At 38.9% G+C, this 25,019-nt stretch overlaps 1 protein-coding gene across 2 annotated transcripts in view; it reads right to left on the minus strand.

The window, feature by feature from the left end:
• The window catches only part of FNDC3B (fibronectin type III domain containing 3B), a 408,921-nt gene that overhangs the window by 77,543 nt on the left and 306,359 nt on the right, over window positions 1-25,019 (minus strand). For both annotated transcript variants that reach the window (XM_030575639.1, XM_030575641.1), the window contains 8 exons: window positions 20,091-20,229; window positions 18,647-18,718; window positions 16,881-16,999; window positions 14,995-15,100; window positions 12,573-12,745; window positions 11,202-11,315; window positions 9,491-9,640; window positions 4,589-4,869 (listed from right to left, as the gene is read on the minus strand). In XM_030575639.1, coding sequence (XP_030431499.1) covers window positions 4,589-4,869; window positions 9,491-9,640; window positions 11,202-11,315; window positions 12,573-12,745; window positions 14,995-15,100; window positions 16,881-16,999; window positions 18,647-18,718; window positions 20,091-20,229 — 1,154 coding nt within the window. The remainder of the gene's footprint in view (window positions 1-4,588; window positions 4,870-9,490; window positions 9,641-11,201; window positions 11,316-12,572; window positions 12,746-14,994; window positions 15,101-16,880; window positions 17,000-18,646; window positions 18,719-20,090; window positions 20,230-25,019) is intronic.

Here is a 25,019-nt window from a genome sequence, read left to right on the forward strand (position 1 = left end):
CGAAGATGGAGGAGTTAGAGCTGCCTCCATTAGGAGCTGCTTGAGACGAATGTCCCGCTCCTTTTTCGTCCTGGGCTTGAAAGCCTTGCAGATTCGGCACTTGTCTGTGAGGTGGGATTCGACCAAGCACTTGAGACAGGAGTCGTGAGGGTCTCCTGTAGGCATCGGTCTATGACAGGCCGAGCACGGTTTGAAGCCCGGTGAACCGGCATGGGCCCCGGTACCGGGTGAGGGGAAGGGGCTAATCCCCGATCCCTCTTAACTATATACAATAACTACTACAAAGAACTAATAAAACTAACTAGAAATATAGAATATTGAACTATATACACAATAACGATTAGAAACGAGCGAATAGCTAGGGAGGTGGAGATCAGCTAAGCTGCGCTCCACTGTTCCAACAACCGACATGGGCGGTTAGAAGGAACTGAGGGGCGGATGGGTCGGCAGGGGTATACATCCGATATCATAGCGGTGCCACTCCAGGGGGCGCCCTGCCAACCTACCGAGTATTGCTAGGGTAAAAATGTTCTGACAAACATGCACACGGCGCACGCACACCTAACTGGAATGGATATAAGCAAGCACTCGAAGAATGACTGTTTTCATTTTGTTACAGAAAAGCAGATCCTGCGTGTTGCATTTTGATATTCCATATTTTTCCTCTCTAAAGAGCACAAATATAAGCACATAATATACAACAAGAGCATCTGATGCATTCCATTTTATACCATTGTTCAGTGACAATGTCAAACTGAGTCATGTTAATTTTAAACAGTCCATTAGTGTGCAGAGTAATCTTGAAATGCACATAGTTGACCATGGGCTTATACCCTTTCAATAGGCCCATAAACTGGGCTGGAGCCTTGTGACAAACAATTCCCCTTAGTTACAAAGAGCTGCACTGAAGAACACCACTTTAGCATGTATGGATTTTGCTAGCTACGAGTGAACTCAGAAGCAGCTGAAGTAGACATCAGTATTAAAAAGATGGTGGGCAACTCATTTTGCTAGATCAGTATAACCTTTGTATCAGACAAAGCTGAATCTCTCAAAGTTCTCTGGGGCAGGCAGGCAGAGTTAAAGAGCAGCTAGTCACATGACCAATTTGACTACCAACCAAACATATCCAAAGCATCTAAATTTTGGGACATATTTATAGATCTTTAAGTGGAAGAATCTGTCACACGTCCTCTCAGATGATCTTCATGCTGTTTACAGTGAAGTGATTTGTATATCTAACGGTTTTATTTTATTTAAACTATTTTTATACTATCAGCTCAGTGTGCAGACTTACTTGTTAAACTACTGCTGTGCAAAATATGCATTTTTCCAATTTCGGTTCTTGTTAACTAGAGGTTTACTTTGAGATTCTGGCTTCAAACAAACCCAAAACCTTGCAATGAAATGCCAGTGAAACCATGGAGCTTTGACTAGTTTTGCTGACTTTATCAAATCTCTTGACAAGCCTGGTGAGAGTTTAATTTCCGAAGTCTTGCTTAATGTTTGGGTTTGGAAAGAAACCTAATGCCAGGTAGCTTTCACTTGCTTTCATTGCACAAATTTCACACAGCTTTACTATAGCCCTATATATCATAAAATAACAATACTTCCAAGTCAGAGCAGCTCAAAGGGATTTGCAATGGCAATTAATGAAACCTAACAACCTTCTTATGTTATGCATAGGTAATATTATGATTGGTGCCCTAAAAATATCATAGACAGACTGGATATACACAGATAGTGTGTGTGCACGCATGCGTGCGTCTCAGACCACAGATGACAAAAACAAAGAAGGAAGGGGTTAACAAAAATCTACTAACAATTATTTTAAAAGTTTCTTTCTTCAGAGCTATTTTTTATTAGCACAATACTACAAACTCTGATCAGTGTTGTATGAGCTCCTTCTGCAACTTCACTTTGGCCCTTTGCTTTCCAAGACAGCTGAGGTATGGTATTTTCTGAAAAGTACAAGATGCCCTGCCATGTATTTTTGCTTCCTGACTCAGCACTTACTTCTTGTTGTTCTCATCATATCATTTTTAGAAGCATGGTCCCACAGCAAGCATTGTGACCAGTTAAATAGTTAATGTTTATGGTTTCACTTTTTCATTCAGATCAGAGACAATCAGACTCCTAGGCTAAAATCACATAATTTAATATGGTGCCTTATGAAAAGTAAAGAAGTTAGAATGTAAACTAAGATTCAGGGCATAAATCATAGTATGACCTCAATATAATACTCCTACTCAGAGGGAGGCAGAACAAGAGTTTCAGAAAAAGAACTCCTGTACGATTAGTGAAGAGGAACCTAAAGCTTATCTCAACTTTTAGTTCTGATCTCTTTTTCCAGGCTTTGGAGATCAGGACATCTCTACCTAACAGCAGCTACAGAAGAACAAAACATGAGCTTAAAAAAAATAATCAGAATTTTTAGATGCCCCATTTTCTGTGACCCAGTTACTAATATTAATGAAAAGTGCTAGCTGATTATATCGAGTCACTTGGTGCTGATCAAAGCCTTTTATTTTGTTTTAGTTGCTCCTGTATCTGATCTCACATATAATAAGGAGAAAACAAGATGTTCCAGACCAACCAAGGGCATCACTTAAAAAAATTAAGTAGCAGCTCACAAGACAAACACAGGTTATATGTGATAATATCTAGTCCTGCCTTGAGTGCAGGAGACTGGACTAAAAGACTTCTTGAGATCCCTTCCAGTCCTATGATTCTATGAAGAGGAGAAAGAGCTAAATTTGATTTTTTTCTATTGATGGCTCCTCTTTAAAAATTTCTAAAGTGAATGTAGTGCTCAGACAACAGAAGCCTCCTCACACTATCCTGCTTCTTATAGGGACCACTGGTAGGGGGGAGAGGAGTTCTGTCTCATACCAAGTCAATCCTTTGAGACTGCCAGGAAGGTCATAGTTCTGATGATGAATTTTGGTGGGTTGACATTTGTCCAGCTGGATCTGGACTAAAACTTCCAGCTCATATGATATAAGCCACTGACAGGTCTTTAAATACTAATAATGTTTGGTCATTATCAGTGTTGGCTGGATTTGAACTAGTGACCTGAAAGCAAAAGGCTCCATATCCCAGTAGCAATCCCTGAGTCATATCGTTGCAGTTTATATTCATGTTTTACATTTCCACAGCCTGGTAGAAAGCTAGATGCCACTAAACCATTCTCAGTGCTATTGTGTTAAAATCTGAAAAAGAGTGGCGCACTCTAGCTAGGCTACACAACGCTTGCATGATTATTAATGAAAAATGACTGAGTCTGTACTGTCCAATTTCTTCAACTGTACAATCAGATTTTTCTGTATTACATATCTATTGGAATAACTGTTTGTTTCTTTTTTTTTAAAAAGAGCTTCCTTGACAAGATCAATTCCACTGTGTATTACTATTCATCTGCTTGTCACTGTTTAAGATAATTTAAATTCTAGTAGCAATTAGAAAGACATCATGAAAAGCATGAAAATCAGATTAGTTCAAAGAATGAATACACATTTGGAGAAGCCATTTTAGAATAAAAATTAGAATTTGAAGTTAAGCCAATCACTTTTAATCCCAAATTTCATCCTCTTTAGTTATTTTTTCCTATTAAAGAAATGGTAAATATATCTACTCAAAAGAGCATACATTAAATCACCATTTTAAACAGTATTCAACTTATTCACCATATAAGAAAATTACTATAGTTAATACCTATAGCCACTTAACAGAATATTATTGATTAGAATCTGAAAAAATGATACACTGCAATGAACACAGCACTATGCTAGTTAGAAGCGTTTATCATTTCCGATTTCTGGAATGTACATTTGTCAACTGCTCTTGGGACAGTCTCTTTAGAGGACTGAGCTTCCTCCTAACTGGTCTCCCCTCTGCTAATTTCAAATTAGCCCAGTCCATCAATTTAGACTCCTTTTAGATTATCAGCCCTTAAACTCCAGGGATTGTAGTCTTCCTTTGTCTCCCTGTCAGTTTCTTAAAGGCAGGCTGCCACAGGGCACTAGCCCCTCCACTAGCCCAGGAGATTCTGCCTCCCCATCTCTCTGTTTTTCCTTTATTGCTACAAATGTTTTCCTTATTGGTCCCAGCTGAGAGTGGATGCCTCCATGACTTGACGTTTTTGCAGCTGTGCTGGAGGCTGGTGAGTCTAGTTGCCTGTAAGCAAGGAAGGCCCTCCTCTCCCTGTGCTCAGTATGGGGTTTGTAAACCTCATTAGATTATTATTAATTTTATCTGTCTTGATCTTGCTCTCTGCTTAAGATTAACTAATATGGTTTCCAAACACAAGACAAAAACAAGGAAAAAGCACATAGCGAAAATAAAATGGGGGTGGGAAATGGAGACAAAAGGAGATAGAAAAAGGTGAACAAAGAGAGCATGTCTTCAGACCTGAACTACTCCAATTCACCTCATAAAGACATCATTACACTTTTGCTAGATGTTTAAGGATAATGACTTTTTTCTTTATGATATGTTCTATAAAGATTTCCCATATCTAGTTAATCTGTGTGATATCAACATAAGTTTTCATTACTGTACTGAGAAACGGCAGGATGACGACACTCACCGGTATGAGGTTTCTGGAAGCAGATCATCAATAACATAACTTGTAACATTACTAACTGGAATGCTAATGTCACCAAGGTCAATGTTGTAAGAAGAAATCTCAGACCCATTATTGCACGGTTCTTCCCAGTTTAAAACAAGGCACACAGAGGGTGATATCTGATAGGCATCCATATGCTCATCCTCCAATATAGAGAGGGTACAGACTGCATCAGGTACTGATGCTGGAGTCCTGCAGGTTACTAGATCGCTGTAGGGTCCAGCTCCTGCCTGGTTTATAGCCTGTGGAACAAAATAAGGTTTTTAGGGCAACACACATTTCATTTCACAAGGCAAATAAACTTAGACCAATGTACCTTGCAGGGTGGAAAAGTTAGATACCTATCACCTTAAAAATTCATCACTTAATAATTTATGCCATTTATCTACATGAGAACAATTAATATCTTTATTACTCAGAGGTGTCACTCATATAGTCTGAAGTGTATTTAAAGAATATATATAATTTCCCTGCATAACCATTTTAATCAAATTTAACAGTAACCAATTTATCAGCAGGAAACTTTTTGTGAGAGAAAATGTAACACATGTATCGTTGTCAGTGATGACCATTCTTGTCTAACAAATAGGCTACTCTTGTCTTTTAGAACCACAGAATCATAGAAATGAAGGGACCTTGAGAGGTCAAGTCAAGCCCTTTGCAATGATGGAGGACCAAGTAAACCTAGACCATCCCTGACAGATGTCTGTCTACCCTGTTCATAAAAACTGCCAATAGGCTGGTGTTAGACTTGCTGTGGCCTAGGGCCAAAGCCCAAGCCTGAGGACTTCAGCCATTGGTGGCATGGGCTCAGATTACAGGCCCCCTGCCTAGGGTGACCAGATGTCCCGATTTTATAGGGACAGTCCCAATTTTTGGGTCTTTTTCTTATACAGGCTCTTATTAACCCCCAACCCTGGTTCTGATTTTTCACACTTGCTGTCTGGTCACCCTACCCCCGCCTAGGGCTGAAGCCCTTGGGCTATGGCTTTGCCTCCCCTTAACTGAGGTGGTAGGGCTTGGGCTTTGGCTCTGGCCCCCCTACCCATGGCGGCCTCAGGCTTCAGTCCCCCCACCCCCCAGCTTCACGTAGTAATTTTTGTTGTCAGAAAGGGGTCGCGGTGCAATGAAGTTTGAGAACTCTATTATCCTTTGGGTGCTTACTAACTGATTATTTAATATTTTGTTCCCGTATTTTTAAGATATCAAAGTTAAAGCTGACTGATCTACAATTGCCTAGGTACTCTTTGTTTCCCTTTTTAAAGACAGGTACTATAGTTGCGCCATTATATTCACCTGTCCTCTATGATCTTTTGAAGATAATTTTAATGGTTCTGAGATTGCTTCAGCTAGTTCCTGAAGTGCCCTAGAATGAATTTCAAACTCTGCTGACTTGACTATACCTAACTTATCTAAATATTCTTTAACCTGTTCTTTCCTTATTTCACCTTGTGTTCCTTCCCCCTTTTTGTTAATATTAACTGTGTTGAATCGTAACCATTAACCTTTTTTAAGATCAGCCCTTCTAAGCCCTTTGTTATCAAAATCCCCATTACTCTATGGTTACACCTGCAGGGTCAGATGTTCTGCTTACTCAGGTAGATCTCCCTTCGACTTCAGTGTGCATTTCACCTGCTTAAGAGCTGCTACAGTGGGTCCTAATTTAGAAAGTTAATTTGCAAATTTCATACTAAAATAATTCTCATGGACATAAAACTTTACCTTAGCATAGTCTATGTTTTTTCCCTAAGATCACATACATAAATAGCAACTAAAGCACACACATAGCTGTTAACTTTTTCCATGAGAAAATAGAGCAACTGTTATATCTAACTCCTTGGCCAAATTCAGTGGCACCAGTGGAAATCTGAAGTTTCAAAATCTGGCCCAATGTTTCTACCTTTGAAGTAACATCCATTAATCATCTGCCTTTGCTATTTCGACATTTCCATTTGTATACTGTATCACTTATACGGTTATAAAATATTCTAGTAAAATTGATAAAACAGATTAATAAAACTGTGGTATTTCAGTACCATGGTAATGAATTAGCTAAGGTTCATATGTATTACTGCGCTCTACGGAATTGGAATCAGAACAGTTGTGTTACAGTACAAAGAATCCAGACAGGGAATTTGTGATAGCATAGGTTATGAAGGAGTTCTTCCACCAAAAATCTGTGCAGAGGCATAGCCTTTGAACAGGTGGCTTTGAGTCTCCATGACAACTCTCAACAAACACTTTCTTTTGTCGATGGTACAGTAGGGCAAGCAAACCCCACCTTCCCCCAACAGAAGAGTAAAGAGCTGCAGAGTTGAGCTTTGCAGTGTCTTAACTGGGAGTAACACGGGCAAAGGACAAACAGAAATGTGTTTTCTCCCCTACATTTTGCTGTATCTGAATAATGTTGTTTACTACGCAGGGTATAAATAGAAAACTTCATTCTGTTTTTCTATTAGATGTTTTGTTCAGCTAGTGTATTGAAGGAGGAGATGATTAAGCTGCACTTGTTAGCCTTTAAAAGCCCTTACAAACAAATCCTGCTTCAGGGACATCTTTTATCTAGTGAAGCGCTCCTATAGTTGCTAAAGCAAGCCTCATTTTGTGGTCTGTCAATGATATTATGTGTCTCGCCTGTAAACCAATGTTTGGCAATCTGTATCTTGCTCCAAGCAATTTATTTTAGTGGTGCTTATAACTGTTTTATTGGACAACCTCATCAAAGTAATTGATGGGTATTTAATTCTCGTTTGCTTACCAGATGTTTCCTCCTCCTTCCCCCGCCCCTGCTCCCCCAGTAAATGACACAATGTTTCCCTGGGTAGAGGGCATGAGTGTTTTGGGGAATTCTCACTGATGCTACTAATTTTTTTTTTTTTTAATTTAAACAAAAGACAAACTGGCTTCCCTCCAGTCATTTATACCTGATTCTCTCCATTATTAGATTAGTATGGATTGAGATAATGATGTGTTTGTTAGAAGAAAGAGTAACATGGGTTAGACAAAATTCTTTATATATTAGAGTGAAAAATTAAGTTTTCCTGTTAATGTCTCTAATAGTCACACAGGAAAGAATGGTTTGTATTTTTGCTCTTTATACTTTTATTATTTTAAAACACCTACCCAAAGCAAATCTCCATTAATTATTAACACTTCTCGTTTGCCCGAATCTCATATTTCTACTCGCAACCCTGTTACTGTTTAATGCTCTAATGCATTTTGAAATACATTTTGTAAGACAGATACTTCACTCTACACAAAGTAAGGGCCACCTCGGCAGGCTGAGGCCCTCTAAAATTCGATTGCATGGATTACTCGCGGGCTTTAATAATAAAATGTATCAGTTATTATTACATATTTTTCTTATCTTCTGACTATGGATTAAACTGAGCTTGAGGTGTTAAAATCTGTATTAGACATTAGTGTAGTGGAACATTTCTCTGATGGATAATTTAAAATAAATGTATACTCCTCAAGCAAAAACACTATACAGTTGGCGGTTTCCATTTTTTAACACTAAAAAAATCTTAGAGTTCCCCATTCACCACGAATCTGGTATCACAGTGTCCTCCCAGCTCAGTGAGGTCTAAATGCCAATTTAGAAGACAGAAAACAAAAAGCTTTCCTTCTAGGGCATATGGGATGTGCTTTCTGGTTTGCAGTTCCACTCCTCTCTCATAGACTCTTTCAAATAGTTTCCCAAACTAACGACCATACAAGGTGTAGGTCCTGTGAAAATGAAGTCAGAAGAATACAACAGATCATGAGTGAGGATGGGCTGTGGGGTGCTATTTGAGGCTCTTTGGCTTTGAATCAGCTGCTGAAGAACTAGAGAGAATCTTATGGGACACTTGACTTGAAAGAGTTCAAAGAGAAAAGAAAAGAAATGCTTGACTGAGGGCTTGTAGCCTTCGATCAAAAAGATGAACCCTGGGTGGTCCAAGCTAAAAGATTTTTCAGGGAAACAGTTTTCCACCCTTTGCCAGCTGGGTTGGTATATGAATTCTTGGTTGAATTTACTGCTAGTGTTCTGCCTTTGCACATAAATAAATCTTGTGGGGGAGTCTCCAGAGCTGTGAAGGCTTGTGTACAGAACCTGCCTCACTCTTTTTTGCTAAATCTCTTCTATTTTTTTCAGGGGACTTGACAGGAGAAGAATCCAGTTTCATCATAGGATTTAGATTTTAATTTGGTTGCTTTTTATTGAAAACAATGGGAGAAGCATAAATATCAAAGAGAAGAAGATCTTTACAGAGACTCACTAGACAAGGTTTAATGATATAAATTCAAGAGATGAGGTGGTGAAGATGGTGAGTACATTATATTGCCAGCTGCAACCTCCCATGTGCATAGGAATCTTATGAGCTACTCAGATGGATTGCTTAACTTAATAAATGAAACAGATGTTGGAGATTACAGTTTAAGATATGGGAATCTTTAACATTCATTTGGGAGGTAATGTTATTTACATACCATTTCCAAGCTTGAGCCAACTCAAAATTTGGGATTTTTTTTTTTAAAGTTTAAAACATGATATTTCTATTTTAGTGCAAGAGTGTCACTATCTGGGACGGGTGTTTGCCAACAGTATTATTCATTGAAATTAAAGCATGCGATGAACAGGAACAATTTTCCAAGTCTGAAAGTTCTATTAACTCCCTTTGTTCATCAATTTGAATTGTTTAGAATCTAAATCGTTTGATTATGCAGCAGTGCTACATAATTTAGGAGAAAGGTATATTTCTTCTGACTTACAAAGTACCCCATTTAAAGCAGTTAATGGTGACAATAAAAATCCACTGGAAGTAAATTGTGTTTACATCTTTGATTGTGATCTATACAAAATATAATAAGCTTCTGTACCTGTAATCTACAGCAATAATGTGCTGCTGCTGACAATTCACTAATTTCAAAACAGGTATCTGTGCCATTATACATGAGTTCCAGAGATTCCTCATCTTCTCCCCACTCTAATCTGTATTCAGAGATGTCAGCACCAGAGCATTCAGGACTCTGCAAAACAAATATTTGTATTTAGTAGTTCAGTTGAAAGATGGAAGCCTATCTCATCACATTTGACTGGTTAAGGAGAAGAATGCATAAAAATGAGTTCATAATGAGAAACCACGATCACTGCAAATGGACACATTCTGAATGAGTGCCCTAGAATAGGTTACCAAAATGAGGCCAGTTTAGCAGAACTGTGCCAACTCTATCTGCTTGAAAGAAACTAAGGTCTGGTAGACACTGGGAACTTACTTCAGCATAGCTATGTCTCTCAGGGGCGTGAGATGTAACTAAGCCTTTCTCACCCCGGTGTAGATGGCGGTAGGTTGATGGAAGAATTTTTTCAACAGCCTAGCTACTGCCTCTTGAGGAGATGGATTACCTACACCAATGGTAGAACATCTCCTGTCGGTGTTGGCAATGTCTAAACTACACTGAAGTGCTATACTGGTGCAGCTGCAGCTGTGCCCTTGTAGCATTTTAAGTGTAGACAAGTCCTAATTCACAGAAGTGAGGACATTTACACAGCAGGCACTGTAGGATTTAATTTCCATCAGGACTTTCCCAATAAAAACTTCTCCCCACTCGGCTGACTAGGTAGCAGCACAGCCTTGAACCATACAGAAAAGTCTGCTTCTAGACCAGGATTAGTGGTCTCAATGAACCTGGGGGAGAGTCATGGCTAAATGATGTACTCAGGTCATTAAGAAATGAACAATTATATTTCCCAGAAAATCATATGAACCAGAAACTACTGTTTCCAGTATGGAGAGATGCCTGCAGCATTAGGTGCCCAGTGAAACCCAGCCATCAAGCTGATGGGCAAGGTACAGGACAGTAGAGTCAGAGAAGCTAAGATAGCTAAGGATGAAGGTGAAGTTTAAGGAGTGTGACCCTCGATGAGACACACACTTCAGTATCACAATATTATAAAAGGCGTTTTGCCTTTCATGCGTCCAAGTGAGCAGCAGGATCTCTTCCTTGGGGACCCTCAGGACAACCTGATTACACACTAGAAAATATATGGGAAATGAACTCAGGTCTCCTGAGTCCCAAACTAGTGCCTTATTCACAAGACCACCTTTCATCTCTTGTCCTAATGGTTTAATGTGGTTTTGATATGAAATCAGGTGACACCTGACGATTTTGGGAGAGTTGCTTTGACATAGCAAATCTCTCAGAGTTTCTTTGATATCAAGGACTCTAGCCTCACATAAAAATGTAGCTGACTAGTTGACTTCATGATTCCAGTTCAGAAGCCAGTCAGTGTATTGGATTCAACATGCTAAAATCCTGGAGAGATTATTCTTTACTGACCTATGACCTATATTGAGATGAAGTGATAGGAGATCCCCTTGTCTCCATTCTGAAGCTCCTAATAAACCTGGATGACTCAAGATCAACTCTAAAAAAGAAAAGCATGGAAGATTATTGTCTGTATGTACAAGAGTATTTTTGAGTGGGCTGAGACTGTGAACTGCTCTTGAATTAGCTTTCAAGTACTGATGATCACATTAGTTTGGACAAGCAAGAAGGAAATCACACACACAAAGAGTGTTTGTCTTACCTCCCAGCTTACAAGTACACGTGTGTCAGAAACAAAGGAAAGGAAAGGTGCTTGGCACTGGCCGGGTGGTCCTGCTGCCGTGGTGACTTCTGTAGCTTCAGAATATGGCCCATACTAGAAGAGGTGGAAAAAAATATTACACACACACACGTGTGCAATGGGTTTTCATAGGCTGTACATAGAAATATTCTTAATGTAACACATTTTCTTGAAGAGAGATTAGGCCTCTAATGTACCCCTTACCAATGTACTCCTTATCTTGGCATGCTTCACTTCACCTCACTGGTGTGTTTAGAAGTAGACTTGCTTAATGAGAATACACGGTTTGATTAAAACACCATCAGTCCAAAGCTAGTTCATGGGAAATGGCTCTCTCTTAGCTTTTATGTCAGTCAGAACAGTTAGCAAATCAGACTTTGATATATACACACAATTAATTAATACATAAGAAAGAAATTCATCTCTTATCAATTTGTAGGTACCATTTATTTTTCAAATACCTAAACTAATTTTGGTAGTTTCCTCCCATGATCTGCATTATTTAAAAGCTTTACGTTATTAAGAGCTGAGTCACTGTCAGCAGGGACCCTGCTGTTGAAGCATACAAATCTTTAGAAACCTAATAGATTTCCTGTGAGCAGTCTGATAGCAGAGTAAGCAATGCATTAGACTACTTGGTCCCACTGAGGATACATTTTCAAAATGCTAGGAATGATGCTCAGACAAAAGAAGACAGGGCCCAATCCAACACTGAAGTCAACTGGAATTCTTCTGTTGATTTCAGTGGACACAGGATCAGGCTTTTAATTCCTAATGGGATTAGGTAAGTAGGTTTTACGAGGAATCTGAAAAAATATACGTACCCTATGTTAAATTAAAGCCCATTAAAAACTATTAATGAACAAAACAAGTTTTCCCTACTTGTCCAAAGACCTATTTGAAATTACTCAATTATAGGGTTACCAGATAGCAACTGTGAAAAAACGGGACAAGGAGTAGGGGGTAATAGGCACCTATATAAGAAAACGTCCCCAAAAGCAGGACTGTCCCTTTAAAAATGGGACATCTGGTCACCCTACTCAAGTATAATTTGCCTCTATAATGGTAAACATCTTTTTTGTTGTTAAAAACGTGTGGGCCAATATATCTCTTCAGTATGGCTCTAACACACTGTAAATGGTAGAGCAGTTTAGCTGAACCTATGTTTAAACATTTCATCTTTCCACTCACCAGCTACAGCTGAACTAGTGTACACACTGCCAGGATAACTGCTCTCCCATATACATGTTAAGAAATGTTTTGGAAAAAACCCTATTCTGGCATCCTTCTTCGGACACTGCTGTTCAGGCTGTGCAGAACATTAAACCTTACCCCTCCGTCATTCAAAGCTCTCACTCTGAACCGATATGTTGTTCCAGGAAGAAGGTTGCTGACTGTGCACTCTAGATCAGGGCCATGATACACCTCAGAAATAACTTCTTCTGGTTCTGTCATTTCCACACTGTACTCTGAGACTTGACAACCACTTTCTGACATAGGAACGTCTAGAAAGAATCAGTAAAATTTATTTATTGGTGATATAAAGTCAAGGTGTACATGATGATTATCATACATTGATTCACTTTGTACCACAAATACGTACCACCTCTAATGATTTTGCGTCTTTGATAAGTGTTCCATACCCAGACATGTAAGTGGGATCACTCATGTGCATCAAGTTATTCATGTCTAACTATTTATAGGATCAGACCCGCAGCTAGCAATAGCTATGGGTCCCATGTTGTAAAGCTCTGCTACTCTGCTATTCTAATGCTACAAGAAGGCCCACTTATGTCAATGGACTCCACTGTTAGCAAGCACAAGCCCCATGGTATCCTACTGCACATTGGGGGCTGATATCTGCTCTTCCTTTAATTGCAAAGCCATAAAACATAAAAACATAAGACTGGTCATACTGGGTCAGATCAAAGGTCCATATAGCCCAGTATCCTGTTTTCTGACAGTGCCCAATGCCAGGTGCTTCAAAGGGAAGAAACAGAATAAGTAATCATCATGTAATCCAGCCCCTGTCGCCCATTTCCAGCTTCTGGAAAACAATGAAACAGTAACTGTACCCTTCTTCAGAACAAGATATAATTACACTAATATTGCTAAATGAAAACATAAGCATATGGTGACTTTTTAAAGTAACCTTAAAATAAGGAAATATATCATAAAAAGCTCATTGGGGCTAATTTTGCTGTCAATACACACAGTTTTGTGCAGACCAATAATGGAATGGACTAATTGGCTTTTAAATAATTATAATACATAGTTCTTACATAATGCTTTTCATCCATAGATCTCAAAGCGCTTTACTAAAGGTAATTCAGTATCATTATCCTCATTTTACAGATGGGGAGGAAGGCTCAGTCCTGCATTCTCTGAGCAATTCAAAAGCCTTGGCAGAATCAACGGGGATTTGAGGTGTGCAAGAATCACCTAGACAGTCCAAACGCTTCATTATTTTAACAGCTCACCAATATCGTGGGCTTTATTTTGGCTATTCATCTCCTTTGAATGGCTCTTCTGAAAATACACTATTACCTGTCACTCCAGCTACCCAGTGCTGAGCTCTGCACAGTGGGGCTCAGCCACAAAGTACTGTTTGCTACAAACTAATGTGAGACTTGGAACACGAGTGCAACTTAGACTTCATGCTGGACCTGAGATATATTTGTAAAATGGAAATGGTGTTGAGCCAGATTGAGTGTAATAGTGTCTCAGGCCTGGTCTACATTGGGGGTGAGGAGGTATGGGGGGTGTCGATCTAAGCTACGCAACTTCAGCTATGTGAATAATGTAGCTGAAGTTGACATACTTAGATCTACTTACTGTGGTATCTTCACTGCAGTAGGTCGACTACTGACGCTTCCCTGTCGACTCTGCCTATGCTTCTCGCTCCATTGGAGTCAACGGGAGAGCGCTCAGCAGTTGATTTTTCATGTCTTCACTAGACGTGATAAACCAACCCTCGCTGGATTGATCGCTCCAGAGGTAAGTGTAGACATGACCTTAGACACTTCTAACATATAATTTAACAGCGGGCTGTGACCATCTAAAATACCACAATTACTATTTCATTCTCACTGAACAGATAAGGAGCTGCTTTTTATAGAACTATGCTGGTCACGTCAACTTAGTATATTAGTATTATTGCATCTTTGCCTTAATAAAAACTCTAAAATAAAAATTCACCTAATATCTTCAATGTGTTCTGGCTCAGTATAAATTATTGTGTGAAATTCTGAGTGAAACAGTACAACATTGTGGCTCGGAGCGCAGTGAAATAAAATGGATCTCAAGTGATGTCATATTTTTGTAATGAAAGGCCAACAATGGTCAGAAACTTTGTTACCCTGATCTTATAGTAACTGACATAGGCATAACTCCCCATTGACTTCAGTGGGAACAGGATGCAGTATCAGACCCAAAGAAAAAATAAAGACAACTAATTTCCAAGAGCCTGATACAAAACTGAAGTCAATGAAAAGTCTCTCACTGACTTAACTGGACTTTGAATCATGACCTAAAATGTATTGTTTCATCTACTGAAATTTGACACAAACCAAGTAATAAAAATCAGAATGCGAAATCTTCTACATATTTTAAATTTATAGCAACTTACTTAGTCTTTAGATCTTGAGAGTAAATTTATTCTTTAAATGGTGGCTGAAGTTTTAGTCCAGATACATAGTTTCAAACCAGGTTTCTGCCTGAAAACTCAGAATGGCTGCAAGTACTGATCACTTACCCCACTGTAGCTGAACTTCTTTGTGTTTTGGTTTTCCCAATATTCTCGGTGGCCGACAGTGACCCGGTGCAACACTAAGTGTACGGACGGGTAAACTTTCAGAACACTGGAAAAGAATATGACCTAAGATTAGTAATTATGCTGAAAACACATCTATGAACTGGAGACAATCATGTGAGTCACGATCTTAACAACAAAGAAATTTCTAAAAAAATACTATCTTGCCAGACAAAAAAGAAACAGTAAAAAAAATGTAGAATCAGAGACTACGAAGTGGTTTGTTAATATTTCACTAATATGAGCATGACACATTTTTATTAACATCATTTATATACTGTTTTCACTAGTAATCGTGAATATTTTAGTAAAGGATTTTTTACTGTATTTCCCATGACTCTCAAGAATACTGTGTACAAATGAGCTCTGAAGAATACCGGGTACTAAAAGGCTCTTTAATACAGCAGAGGAAGGCATAAGAAAGAACCAATAATTGGAAGCTGAAGTTAGACAAATTCAAATGAGAAATCAGGCTTTTTTTTTTTTAAATTGATGTTGATTAATCATTGCAACAAACTACCAAATGAAGAGGTGCATTTTCCCTCTCTTGATGTCTTCAAGACTGGATGTCTTTCTGAAAGATATGCTTTAGCCTAACACAACGTATGCTTTAGTCAAGCATAACCCAGGGTAACTGTGTGAAAAATTAATGGTCTGTGATATATAGAAGGTCAGATTAGATGATCTAATTGACTCTTCTGGCCTTAAACTTAAAATATGATTTTTTCATGGTAGGACAATGTCAGTAACAGCCGCGAGAACTTCTTTTTGATAACATTCTGTTAAAAAATGCTATTTTCCTTTCCCCCCTATATTTCGTATGGTTGATCCCTGAAAAAGCATTTCTTCTTAGGTACACTATGCATCCCGATGGTGTCCTCAAACCTAAGGGCAATACTTTTAAAAGTGCCTTGGGAGCCTGAGTTCCAGTAGGAGCCTATAGCACAACAGCTAATAAGGTTTGGATCCTTCATATGCATCCTGGAGGAGAGGAGTCACTCGCATCCACTAGTTTGTGCAGCCCTCTACTGTAGTAACAATATTACCTTGAGCTTTCAAATACTTAATCATCAGATGCTTAACTTTATGCAAGTGAGTAGACTCACTGAAGTCAAAGGGAATTTTCAGTAAGTAAAGTCTGCAGGATCAGGATCTTTGTTAGTGTTATTATGTAGAGAAATGAACATAGTGCATTCATACACTACATTCCAGAGCATCTGAATCCATGTGGATCCAATCAGTCACAAACACACATGCAAGATCCAAACAGCAGCCAGTCAAACTGAGAAATCCATAACGCTTTTCATTTATACTTTTGCTAAATATATTTAACAAACAATAAACTGAAATAGGGAGATGTCTAAACACAATGGCAAATTATGAACAACTACACAGAAAGCATAAAAATATAATAGCTGTATGAACAAATTACTGGGTGAAATTCTATGGCCCATATTATGCAGGAGGCCAGAGTAGATCATCATAAAGGCCCCTTCTGGCCTTAATAACACAGGAATACTTAGAATTTTTTCAATATGAAGTAGAACATCATTAATTTGTATTCTGCTAAACTACAAGGCCCAGATTTTGCATGCACAAAGATAGCAGCATTTTTCAAAATGAAGTAACGTGCACAGGGGCATTAATGGAAATCAGTGACATTTTTACTGTATCAATAATACTACAATTTTAGCCAAGTACATCATCTATTATTTATAGCAGAAATATTTGCAATCTAAATGTAAAAACTAAGCAAAACTAAAATGCAGGGCTAGGTGAAGCTCTGGAAAATACAAAAATGATAGTTCTCCATGTCAAACTATTATTACCTGGCTGTGTCCACCAGTGCTGATACAGCATGCTCGGAGTTTATACAAAGTGCCTGGTTTCAAGTGAGTACAGGTATATTCTGTAGCAGATCCACTATATGCCACTTCCCACTGATTTGCTGTAAAATTAAATGAACTCATTCAAATTTGGTTTTGAAAACAATGCACACTTTCTCTCTTTCTCTGTACATGGCTACTATTCCTCAAGGGAGTTATATACGAGAAAGAAAATTTTTAACATGGTTTTATACAAATACTTGAAACCTTCTTTTGTGAAAATAAAATGTTCATACACTATTAATGACTATATTATTATTGCTTAAAGAAATCTTTTAAAAATCAAACGAAATATAGTCCTGGAACCTTAAATTCCACTGTCCTATAGAAAGGGACAGAGACACGTAAAAACATGAACAACTCCAAAACAAACAAAAACAACCCAGGTACTCGGTGTCTGCATAATCCAACCTGTAGGCCAGGACAGGTGGCACTTTAAGCTGCAGATCAGCAAGTGTGGCTGGCTCTTACATGGGATGCAAAGAGGAAAAAGGGCCACTTGCTTCTTCCTTCATATCTCCCCCCCAGCACTTATGTAAGAAGCAGCCACAATCTGGTCCTACTTAAAGATCACTTTATTTTCCATTAAAAAGGGGCCACAGTCAAAGTACTCCAGTCACTGGATTGTGGGGTAGCCTCTGATAAGTCACTTTACCTCTGTTGTCTAGTTTTCCTGTCAATAAAATTGGTATAATACCACCTACTTCACATAGATGTTTGCAGTGCTTAAAATGGTTTGAGAAAAGTGTGTGTGCGCGCATGCGGAGGGGGTGGGGCGGGGGAGAGAAGAATCCTATGACAATCTGGGAGCAGCAGATTTAGTAAGACAGTTGTTAATGTGCACCCTTCAGCAACCCGGCTTGATTTTTACTATTTTTTCCAGGTCTGCAAACCTTTGCGCTTGCCTGCACCCCACATCTCGCCCACTTTAAGCAGTGGGGGCTTAATTCATTAAAGTTTGAAGTCTTAGGAAAAAGGTGCACAGAAATACAATGTAATAATAATGATATTATATTAGTAGTAATAATATTCTACAAATCGATAAGATTTTAACCAGGCACAAATGGCATATGCATAACTTAGATAGCCTGCCCTAGGAATCCATGATAATTAATGATAGCAAACATTAAACAGTTTAATAATATTTTAACTTAGGCCGTGTCTACACTAGGAACACTTTACTGGTACAGAAATACCAGTATGCTATACCAGCAAAATGTTCCTAGCATGGAAATAGCTATACTGGCAAAGCCGTCTTTCTATTGGTATAGTGAAACAACACCCCACGAGCAAAACAAGCTTTACTGGTAAAAGCACAGCTCTTTGCCTGTATTATTGCATCTACACTAGGGATGTCTGCTGCCACAGATCACACCTCTTTGCACCTCTCACTGACATAGCCAAGCAGGCAGAAGACTGTAGTGCAGATATAGCCTAGGCCTGAGATTTTTATTTTCATTTTACGTTTTAATGTAAAATTTGGTTTTATATTTAATGTTTGATAAAATTAATAAAAGATACAGAACAGATGCCAGACTAAACTGTTTATCTAATAATACCATCTATGGTATTTGATAACAATAATACAAGAAACAATTGTATTACATTAATTAAAAAAAAATATTAAAAGCTGAAAAAGCCAGGTTTTTTAACCGTAAAATACATATAACCACAATGTATTGGAATAGATAGATTCTTGTCAAATTTACCTTCAGAATTTCCTTCAGAAATCTCCAATAGGTATTTTAGGATTTCTGAACCGCCATTATCTTGTGGAGGATCTGAAAAATGAGCAACACTTTTGTTAATAAATTAGATTTGAAAAATGGAATCTACAAGAAAATAAAGAATACAAGGACAGATTTTGATCCTACAAAATCACACATATATATCTAGTAAGGAAAGCACTTGTCAGATGTACTAATTACAGTATAAAGACCTAATGCTGCATGGTGTTGAGGGCTCACTGGTCAGCACCTTGCAGATTTTATTCTAATGGACTATCCGTATTGTAACAGATTCATTAGGGCACAAATAACCCAAAACAGGATATTTACTGCAAATAGCTGCTGTGTGACTGAATCAACAAGATAATAGCTGATGATAAAAATAATTAGATGCTGCCAAATGTGGCATTCATAATTCCAAAGATGATGATTTTAGGATCCACTCTCAATCTACATATTTCCAGACAACTTGGAATCTTAGAATACACTGTTGATTTGTTAACCATATCACATATCTTGACTCAAATATTCTTCTCTTGCTACTTGAGTGGAATCACAGGTTACTGGCATGTATTTTTAATGTTTACGCAAAGCTGTGATTCCAGGGTGTCTGGTTTTCAAAACTGATGTCTGGAATCCTTTATCATCATCATTGTAACATGTTTAAGAGCAGCCATAATCACCTCACCAAAGGTTCCCATCTCAAAGAGCTTACATTCTATGTGCAACATGACATGTCCACAAAGAATCATGAACAGACAAACTGAGGTGTGGGGGAAGTTGAGAGGGAGAACAGTGGTGACATTAAGAAGACTGCTGAGGCGTGGATGTGCGAAGGCGTTGCATTACATTATTTGTTTAAGCTTTCTTGTCCATTTCACTTCTCATAGGCAAGACAGAAGTAAGTTTTTAGGAGGGATCTGACGGAGGAAACTTGGTAGGCAGGAAAGCACTAAGGGAGCACGGAAGAAGACAAACAGATATTTGTGAGGGGTATCGAGACTAACATCATTGGTAGAGCAGATAGGTTGGGATGGGGGCAGGATATACATGATACAGGACCTTGAAAGCAAGGACAGGAAGCCTGAACTATATGTCACACCCAATGGAGAATCAGTGAATTGTCTCAAAGGATTGTGTGTGAGAGAGTTGCGGGGGGAGAAGATAGCTGAACCACTATACTTTCACTTTAAAAATATTTGCGAGCTCTCTGATTATGAAAAAGTCACGGCTTTTCACCACAGGCTCAGGCATCTCTCATAATGGTCAAATGCTTATCTAACTTTCTCAACAGATTCACCTTTGGGCTGAGAAGCAGCATGCGAAATCTGAGCCTAATGTGCCATTCGCATAGGCTTTGTTTACACTTAATATACGTTATGCCATGAGAACATTGTGTTACAGCAAACTGAATGGGTTAGCTTACCCCATTTAACGCTGAAGCCATGAGATGTTATTGACCCTTTAAGAACAGGTCTGGTAGGAGGTCCCGGCCTGTCTGGGCTTGTTGTGCAGACCAAAATTTCACTTGGACAACTCTTTCCTTCCACATTAGAAGCAATCAGCTGAAACAAAAACACAACTAATGTAACTATTCAGTTCTCTTTTCTGGCAGCTTTGCATGAATTAATCTAATATAGTCCATTCAAATATTGCTTATTAAAATAGACAGGACTATCAAGTCACAGCAAATTGTGTACGATTTTAACAATAGGTAATTGATCATAAAATTGTTTCATTAGTAAGTACCATCTGAGTTTTTCTATGGTCCCACCAGTACTTTGTTGTAGTAAATTAAGATAAGAAAATTCTTAATGTCTTTTTTAAAGCAAGTGTCACATGGCCATCCATGGTTATTTATCCACAGAGAAGATAAATAATGGTCGTTTGAGAATGTATTACTGTTATTTGTATAGTATTACCATACTGCTTAGAAGCCCAAGTTATGGACCAGGACCCCATGTTAGGGTGACCAGATGTCTCAATTTTATAGGGACAGTCCCGCTATTTGGGGCTTTTTCTTATATAGGCTCCTATTACCCCCCCCCCCATCTCGTCCCGATTTTTTCATACTTGCTATCTGGTCACACCCATGTGCTGTACAAACACGGAACAAGAGCAACAAAAACATGAGGAGAGTTACAGGCACACCTAACATATGCTAATCTGCACTTACTGAAGCACAAAAGATGCATCTGAAATATATGCTCTATAGACCAAATATTGAAGTCTTTACTCAGGAAAAACTCCGAGTGACACCAGTGGGAATTTTGCTAGATTGAGTAAAGACTTCAGGATTCAGCTCTAAATATGTTGCATAGGAATTGAATATTGAATCAACTATTACAAATACTAATTATAAATATAAACTAGCAAGTTTTTCTACCTGGGAGCCTCAGCTAATCCCCTGGTAAATCCCCTTTCAATCATCTCTTCCATCAGAAGCCTCAAATTACAAAGATTCTCTCTGCTGAGGGTAGAAAGTTGGATGGGTCTACCTCCATAGCCAGTTAATGTTACTCCCTGCAGTCAGATGGCAGAGAGGGAGCGTGTGTATCACTAGAAACTGATATAAGTTCTTGGAACAACTAGTCCTGAAACCCACAGGAGGAGAAGATATTCTTGATATAGCTCTAAGTGGAGCACAGGATTTGGTCCAAGAGGTAGATATAGCTGAACTTCTTGGTAAAACAGTAACTCCTCACTTAAGTCATCCCGGTTAATGTTGTTTCATTGTTACGCTGCTGATCAATTAGAAAACATGCTCATTTAAAGTTGCGCAATGCTCCCTGATGCCATTGTTTGGCAGCCACTTGCTTTGTTCACTGCTTGCAGAAAGAGTAGCCCGCTGGAGCTAGCTGGTGGGGGCTTGGAACCAGGGTGGACCAGAAGTCCCCCATCAGCTCCCCTAAGTTCCCTGTGAGGCAGCTGCCCAGCAGGCTATCAATTGCTGGGCCTCCCCCTACTGCCGTGTGCTGCTCCTGCCTCTGCCTTGGAGCCCCAGAGCCTCCTGCTTGCTGTGCAAGGAGAGAAAAGAGGGGTGCTAATGTCAGGGTGTCCCCCTCCCCCTCGCTCCTGTATCTCATCTCCACAGAGCGCGGACAAGGGAGCAGACGATATGACAAGGCTCAGGATGGTGGGAGCTTTGCTGGCAAAGGCAGTGTACTCAGAGTGGGGTCAGCATACTTAAAGGGGCAAAGCGCATCTCTGTCTCTCACACGGTGTGTGTGTCTGTCTCTTTCTGCCACGCTGTCTCCCCTCCCTCCATTCGTGCTGCCTTGTAGAGTGTGAGGCTACATTAATAACAATGTGTTAACTCTCGAGGGCTCAGCCAAGTGCTAGTTCATCATTTAGCAGTAAGGCATTCCCTGGGAAATATCTCACCCTCTTCCATCTTCTGACTTCATCATCTCAACCAAGCTTCACAATCATCACTGCTGTGTACAATATTAAACTGTTTGTTTAAAACTTAGTGTGTGTGTGTGTGTGTGTGTGTGTGTGTGTGTGTGTGTGTGTTTACATATATATAGATTTATATGCATATACATATATGTATATATAAAATACAGTCTTTTGTTTGACAAAAAAAAATTCCCTGGAACCTAATCCCCCCATTTACATTAATTCTTATGGGGAAATTGGGTTCACTTAACATTGTTTTGCTTAAAGTAGGATTTTTCAGGAACATAGCTACAACATTAAGTGAAGAGTTTGTGACCATAATACAATACAATTTAACAGCCTTGTGGGGAGGAAAACACCAAAGAAGCCCATCACAACAGCAGTTAACTTCAGAAAGGAGAACTACACAGAAATGAGGAAGCTAGTTAAATGGAAATTAAAAGGTGCAGTCCCAGAAGTGAAATCCCTGCAAGCTACATGGAAACTATTTAAAAACACCAGAGAGCCTCAAATTAAATGTATACCCCAAATTAAAAAACATAGTAAGAGGATCAAAAAGGGGTCATCATTGCTAAATATCAGAGTAAAAGAAGCAGCTAGAGGCAGAAAGACATCCTTTAAAAATTGGAAGTCAAATCCTAGTGAGAAAAATAGAAAGGAGCATAAACTCTGGAAAGTCGAGTATAAAAGCACAATTAGGCAGGTCAAAAAAGTATTTGAAGAGCAACCAGCCAAAGACGCAACAACTAACAGCAATTTTTTTTTAAGTACATCAGAAGCAGGAAGCCTGCTAAACAATCAGTGGGGCTGCTGGATGACTGAGGTGCTAAAGGAGCACTCGAGGATGATAAGGCCATAGCGGAGAAACTAAATGATTCTTTCATTGGTCTTCATTGCAGAGAATGTGAGGCCATTCTTTTTAGGTGACAAATCTGAGGAAATTAAAGTATCATTAGAGGACACTTTGAAACAAATTGATAAATTAAACAGTAACAAGTTCCCAGGACCAGATGGTATTTACCCAAGAGTTCTGATGGAACTCAAATGCGAAATTGCAGAACTACTAACTGATGTGTAAACTATCATTTAAATCAGCGTCTGTACCAGATGACTGGAGTATAGCTAATGTGACACCAATTTTTAACAAAAGGGTCCAGAGGTGATCCTGGCAATTACAGGCCAGTAAGCCTAACTTAAGTACCAGGCAAACTGGTTGAAACTACAGTAAAGAACAGAATTATGAGACACACAGATGAACACAATTCATTGGAGAAGAGTCGACATGGCTTTTGTAAAGGGAAATCATGCCTCACCAATCTATTAGAATTCTTTGAGGAGCTCAACAAATATGCGGACAAGGTGATCCATTGGATATCGTGTACTTAGACTTTCAGAAAGCCTTTGACTAGATCCTTCACCAAAATTTCTTAGGCAAAATAGGCAATCATGGGATAAGAGGGAAGGTGCTCTTATGGATTGGTAACTGGTTAAAAGATAGGAAACAAAGGGTAGATATAAATGGCCAGTTTTCAAAATAGAGAGAGGTAAATAGTAGTATCCTCCAGGGATCTGTGCGAGGGACAGCACTGTTCAACATATTCATAAATGATCTGGAAAAAGGGATAAACAATGGGGTGGCAAAATTTGCAGATGATACAAAATTACTCAAGACAGTTATGTCCAAAGCAGAGAGTGAAGAGTTACAAAGAGATCTCACAAAACTGGGCAACAAAATGGCAGATGAAATTCAGTGTTGATAAAGGCAAAGTAATGCACATTGGAAAATGTAATCCCAACTATACATACAAAGTGATGGGGTCTCAATTAGGCGTTACCACTCAAGCAGAAATCTTGGAGTCATTGTGTACAGTTCTCTGAAAACATCCGCTCAATGTGCAGCACCAGTCAAAAAAGCTAACAGAATGTTAGGAACAATCAGGAAAGTGATAGATAATAAGACAGAACATATAATGCCACTGTACAAATCCATGGTACACCTTGAATATGGTTGTCCCATCTCAAAAAAGAGATATTAGAATTGGAAAGGATACAGATAAGGGCAACAAAAGTGATTAGGAGTATGGAACAGTTTCTGGATGAGGAGAGATTAAAAAAGACTGCGATTTATCAGCTTGGAAAAGAGGGGATATGATAGAGGGGATATGATAGTGGTCTATAAAATCTTGACTGGTAAGGAGAAAGTGAATAAGGAATTGTTATTTACTCCTTCATATAACACAAGGACTAAGGGTCATGCAATTAATGAAATTAATAGGCAGCTATTTAAAACAAACAAAAGAAAATACTTCTTCACAGAACACACAGTCAACCTGTGGAACTCGTTGACAGAGGAAGACAAGACTATAACAGCATTCAAAAAAAGAACTAGATAAGTTCATGGAGGATAGGCCCATCAATGGCTATTAGCCAGGATAGTCAGGGATGCAACACAAGACTTTGAGTATTCCTAGCCTCTATTTGCCAGAAGCTAGGAGTGGACGGCAGGAGATGGATCACTTGATGATTGCCTGGCCTGTTCTGTTCATTCCCTCTGAAGCACCTGGCATTGGCCACTGTCGGAAGGCAGGATACTGAACTAGACTGACCATTGATTTGACCGTTCTTATGTAAGATCAGCCCAAGGCTAAATATGCTGCCCAGTCTGCTTAGGAGGGAGGAACCAACATCAACATTTGTCTCAGATCATCATGCAGTCTTGGGCTGTGTTATCACTGCACTCTCAGTCCAGCCTCGAAAAGCCCAGTTTCAGTATAAAAGTAACTTGCTAAACTGAAGCTACAGGAAAAGCAACAATCATCCAGCACAAACCATGCTAAATTAAAGAGCACAATACTATGGCAGTCCATCCATGACATCCTGATTCTAAAGTTCATGTAATTTTACATATTCTTATGTGGCATAAACTGTCTTTACTGCCTGAAGCAAACCTCTT

Source organism: Gopherus evgoodei, chromosome 9 (assembly GCF_007399415.2).
Source record: "Gopherus evgoodei ecotype Sinaloan lineage chromosome 9, rGopEvg1_v1.p, whole genome shotgun sequence".
NCBI lineage: Eukaryota > Metazoa > Chordata > Testudines > Testudinidae > Gopherus > Gopherus evgoodei.